The sequence below is a fragment of the Seriola lalandi genome, unplaced genomic scaffold, assembly GCF_002814215.2.
Source record: "Seriola lalandi dorsalis isolate HSWRI2012SDOR001 ecotype SW California unplaced genomic scaffold, Sedor1 jcf7180002053085, whole genome shotgun sequence".
In the NCBI taxonomy this organism is placed as follows: Eukaryota; Metazoa; Chordata; class Actinopteri; order Carangiformes; family Carangidae; genus Seriola; species Seriola lalandi.
Window position 1 is genome coordinate 21,634 of NW_019523638.1, and position 5,589 is coordinate 27,222.

The 5,589-nt window shown below is 48.5% G+C and overlaps 1 protein-coding gene across 1 annotated transcript in view; it reads left to right on the forward strand.

The window, feature by feature from the left end:
- The window catches only part of LOC111650985 (fibrocystin-L-like), a gene marked incomplete at both ends in the record, with an annotated part of 26,283 nt that extends 20,882 nt beyond the window's left edge, over window positions 1-5,401 (forward strand). The window contains 10 exon segments of the mRNA XM_087172528.1: window positions 477-613; window positions 719-1,748; window positions 2,313-2,504; window positions 2,932-3,083; window positions 3,169-3,328; window positions 3,422-3,593; window positions 4,002-4,090; window positions 4,266-4,429; window positions 4,828-4,957; window positions 5,283-5,401. Coding sequence (XP_087028654.1) covers window positions 477-613; window positions 719-1,748; window positions 2,313-2,504; window positions 2,932-3,083; window positions 3,169-3,328; window positions 3,422-3,593; window positions 4,002-4,090; window positions 4,266-4,429; window positions 4,828-4,957; window positions 5,283-5,401 — 2,345 coding nt within the window.
- Between the last annotated feature and the right edge of the window lie 188 nt (window positions 5,402-5,589).

Consider the following 5,589-nt stretch of genomic DNA (forward strand, 5'->3'; position numbering starts at 1 on the left):
GTTAGTTAAACCTTAAAACATGAAACTCTCCTTCACCTCACAAAACCCGGAGTGGTGTTGCTACGATGTCTTTAGGTTCATATTAAACATTATTATCATAATCAATGAACCTGCCGAGAGCCGGAGGCGACTGACACAGAAAACCAGCAAATAATCACGACAGAAAAGTTCTGACATTTCACATGATCGTGATGTGGATGAAATGGATTGATCCACTAATTGTTTCAGCTCTACTTCAGGTTAACAAGCAGGGATTTATATTGAATAAGGCTTTAACAAAAATAATGTTTTCATTGAAGAATAAATATCAAATTAACGATGTTCAGTTTACCAGAGACAAGAAACTATAAAACGCTGTGTGTTGTAGGTGTGAGCGCTGCACTGTTCTTCTTCTTTAGCGATAATAAAAACATCTGTATCGTCACACTGGACTAAGTGGCGGTGTTCAGGTCTTTCTCTCTGTCTCTGTGCTGCAGGTGAGTTCGCCACACAGACCTGTTTCCAGGGAAGGTTTGGAGAGGAGGTCGGCAGCGATCAGTTCGGAGGCTGCATCATGTTCCACGCTCCCAGGCCCAATGAGAATCTTGCCATTGGCCGACTGGAATATGTGGAGGTGAAATGAAACGTCCTCACGTGTTCTGACAGTTATCGAACTTCACAGCTGATTTTATTGATCAGAAAGTTCTGGAATGATTGAAGTCTTCTTCTGGTGCCGCAGGTCTTCCACGCAGGACAGGCCTTCAGACTGGGGCGTTACCCCATCCACTGGCATCTGATGGGGAACATCGACTACAAGTCGTACGTGCGGGGCTGCGCCATCCATCAGACCTACAACAGAGCCGTGACCATCCACAACACCCACCGGCTGCTGGTGGAGCGCAACGTCATCTACGACATCATGGGCGGAGCCTTCTTCATCGAGGACGGCATCGAGACGGAGAACATCCTGCAGTACAACCTGGCCGTGTTCGTCAAGCAGAGCACCAGCCTCCTGAACGACGACGTCACTCCCGCCGCCTACTGGGTCACCAATCCCAACAACATCATCCGCCACAACGCCGCCGCGGGGGGCACCCACTTCGGCTTCTGGTACCGCATGCACGAGCACCCCGACGGCCCGTCCTACGACCCGAACATCTGCCAGAAGCGCGTTCCCCTCGGCGAGTTCCACAACAACACGGTGCACTCTCAGGGCTGGTTCGGCCTCTGGATCTTTAAAGACTTCTTCCCCATGAAGAACGGAGGCTGCCGCTCCAGGAGCCCCCAGCCCGCCGTCTTCAATACCCTCACCACCTGGAACTGCGAGAAGGGCGCCGAGTGGGTCAACGTGGGCGCCGTCCAGTTCAACGGCTTCGTCATGGTCAACAACGAGAAGGCCGGCATCGAAGCCAAGCGCATCTTCCAGTGGGCGGTGTCCAGCTTCGGAGAGGAGGGAGGTGCGACGGTGTCCAACAGCACGATCGTGGGACACGTGGACGAGCTCGCGCTTGGAGACGACTACTGCACGCGCCTCGGTGTCATCACGCCGTTTGACGACGGCATGAGCGTCCTGAACACCAAGTTCCTCAACTTCGACCGCAGCTCCTGTGCGGCCATCGGGGTCACCACCATCGACGGCACGTGCGGAGATCGCTGCGGCGGCTGGGCCGTCAGGTTCAGTGGCGTCCAGTACGTGAACTCCCCCAACAAGGCCAAGTTCAGGTGGGAGCACGAGGTGCAGCTGGTGGACACGGACGGCTCCCTCACAGGTACTCAGCCTCTTACTGCTCAGTTACTACTACTTCACATTACACATCATTTTCATATTAATATTTAGTCATTCAACATTTAACCTTCTCAAACTACAACATTTATCTAATTTTAAAAGATTTTACTATCAACAAATCCCATGAAAACCAACAATAAGAGAAGAGGAACCTTTACTGACACAGCAGCACAGAAACAGAATCTAAAATAAACAAGATAAAACAGAAATACAATATCAAAATAGATAATTAATAATTAGTCAGAACTTCATCTGTGGCTCACTGCTCCAGTTCCATTTGTTCCTGCCGCTGATGTAAATCTGAGAAAATGGTTCATAACCCTGAATTTAAAATTAGTTTGGGACTAATTTCAGTGGCAGATTAATATCCTCATAATCCTCATCTTCACGTGTCAGATGATGTTCAGTTGACTTCAGTGTTGTGATCCTGATCCCAGCTCCTTCAGTCGTTTTAATAAACTCCATCTTCACGTCTCTGATGATCTTATCCTCCGTTCCTGCGTCTGACTAAACTCTCTGTTATTCTCTGTATGTTGGTTGTTTTCAGGAAAGGTCGACCAGAAAGTCGTGCCCATGAGCGCCCTCCTGGACCCCGCCCACTGTTCCCAGAGCGCCGAGTGGAGCTTGGGTTTCCCCGGAGCCGTGTGCGACCACACGGTCGACTTCCATCGTCTGTCCTTCAACAATCCCTCACCGACCTCCCTGAAGGCCAAAGATGTCATCCTAACCAACTCACACGGTATCAGAACACTCACTGAGAGTATCTGTGACCTTTGGTGACCTCTGCTGGTGATCGCTGGGAACTGCAGCAGATAAAGTTCAAGCTGGAAACTGTGATATATATATATATATATATTATAAATGCTAAATGCCTTTGAAGTAAAGCATTAACAAATATATAGCAGTGGTTCTTAAAGTGGTCCGGGGACCCTCCGGGGTCCTTGAGGGGGTTCCTGGGGTCCCCAGAAAAGAGTATAGAGAAGAGAATAATTAACTCTGAGTTTTATTCCATCCATAAATAACAATGACAGAATGTTGGTTTAAACACTGTAATGAAACATACTGATGCTCAGAGTGAATATTTCTGCTGTTCTGTATTTTCTTTATATCTTATATATTATACGAGACTGTGTCTTAGTTGAACATGTTGTTTTTACCCGTCACAGGCAGCAGCGTGGTTCCCTACCTGAAGAAGAGGATGACTCATAAGTTTGGCTGGATGGCCCTGCTGCCTTCTGGGAAAACTTACAACTGGTACTTTGACGATATGGATCACATCACCAACATCACTTACAGTGCAAAGTTCTACGGCTTCAAGGTGAAGAAACTTCCTCCACATGTTGCTGATATCAGGAAATAACATACCGATAACTCTCCCTCTTCACTCTGACGTTTCCTCACAGTCGGATCAATACGTGATCATCAACCACAACTTCACCCAGAGTCCAGACCGGTTCCGGGTCATCGATGAGAGGAACGGCTCCTCTGCGGCGCTCAGCTTCAGCGGAAACGACAACGGGGACTGGTTCTTCGACGACGGCTCCAACAACCTCTACTACATCGGTGAGACGCGCCCTGATGTGGACCTGTTGATGGTTGTGATCATTTTGATAATCAATTAATCATCCTCATCTCCTCGCCGTTCTGTTCCCTCAGTCTCTGGGAAGACGGACGAGCGGCGGCGGCGTGACAGCGTGGACCGCTCCATGCTCGACGTCCAGATAAACTTCAGGGTTTACCGCTGCTTCTTCCCCAACTGCATCCCGCCACCTCCCCCGCCTCCAGCCACACTCGCCCCCTTACCCAGCGGCCGGCCGGACAACTTCATGTACGTTTAACCTCCGCCGCATCATGAGCGGGAACAAACCGGTTCCAAATGACCAGATAAAGTCCGACGACACCGATGAGTTTCTTTCATTTATCACTTTTTAACACTCACAGAAGCTTCTGTGTCACAGCTGCTCTCAGGACGTGAGACATCAATAACAACAAAGTGATCAATCATTTTTCTGGGCTTTCCAAATTCTGTAAAGAAGAGTATTTTATTTATTATTTCCATTTCAATAGATACGGGTCAGATTTGACCTGAACAGTGAAAGTAATTAGCTGCTTTATAGAAACGCTGTTGGTTTGTTGTGGTTCGGTGCGAGACAGTAGAAACAGGTCGAAGCTTGTTTAATGTGAAACTAGTCGTCATATTGTCTCAGGTCTGACGTGTTTCTCTGTCTCCGTCCAGTCTCTGGTCAAACGCCTCTTTCTGGGAAAGTTCGGCTGAAAATAACTTCACTGCACCAGCAGAGGGCGCCGACGTGGTCGTCCCGTCAGGTACGAGTCTTAGAGAAACTGAAGCTGTGGTTTCTGCTTACGATCATGATTTTCTTCTCTGTGACGACGGACGTGATTTGATGATTAGATTGTAAAACAGTTCACATTGTGTTTGTTCATGGAGCCAGTGACACATGTTGTGACCTCTGACCTCTGTGTCTCCGTCCAACCACAGGGAAGTGGGTCGTTCTGGACGGCGACACTCCCCCCCTCAACAAGCTGACGGTGATCGGCGTTCTGGAGATCCCCGACGCCGCGAACAGCTCGTCCACCAGGAAGAGCCGTTCTGCTCCAGAGTCCGACACTGTGGTGATCGACGCCGTTTACGTCTCCATCCAGGTCAGTGAGATCAATCACCCTCATCTCTTCCACACTTGATATAACATGGCAGTAAGACTTATAACCATGATGAAGAAGCTCCTGTATCCGTTTCAGAGAACTGATGTACGATTCCTTGTGTAAACAAATACAATCTAATTTGACTTATTTTAAAACTATTATTTTCTGATGTTAAGAAATGTGGTGATGAATAACAAGTTGATTAATCATCAATCAATAGAAGATTCATCTGCAGCTGCTTCGTCACACTGAATATTCTCTTGTGAGACCATGAAGGTCAAACGACGTTTTCCACAATGTTTTCAACATTTTATGAATCAGATTTTTCATCAGCCGATTGAACAAATGATGTGCAGAGTTTGTGTTGTTGAGTGAGGCGGCGTCTGCTCCTGTCTCAGGGAGGACGGCTGCTCGCAGGGCGGGAGGACGAGCCCTTCAGAGGTCGACTGCACATCAAGCTGAGAGGGAACCACCGCACTCCAGACTGGCCTCTGCCCAACGGACCCAACCAGGGGTCCAAAGTCCTGGGTAAGAAAACAGCATCACACGCTGAACTCAGCTGACAGGAAGTTTCATGCAACTTCATGCAGGTGAATTAACCCTCCGAGGTCTGAGGTCTGTTCTTATAGAATAGGTGTTTAAATCTTCAGAACAAACTCGGCTCTTCCTCTAACGAGGCTCCTCGCTGTGTAAACGCCTCTTTCTGCTCTAATGCTGAAATATTGAAGCCTAGTTTTTGAAATTCTTCAATCATCTTGTGAAAACAAACTTTTACTGACGTGGGTGAATTTGTTTCGGTGCTTGAAATGTGTTTATCGAAGTCTGTAAGCATGTTTGTTTTGTCATGTTTCAGGCGTGTTTGGTAAACTGGAGCTGTACGGACAACCTCACGGCGTTTACCACACCAAACTCGCCGCCACCGCCAAGGCCGGGTCCAACACGCTGACCCTGGTGCGGCCCGTCGACTGGCAGGTGAGTGAGGTTTATTTTTCACTCACTGTTTCCTGTGTTGAAATGAGAGGATGTGGAAAGGTTTGAGCCGCCAGGTCTGATGTGAACTCAGACCTCGAGGATCAAACCCCGCCCTTCTGTTCTTCAGAGCGCCTGATGAGCTCGTTGTTGTCGTGTGTGTCTGCGTTTGTGGCGTGCTCAGGTCGGAG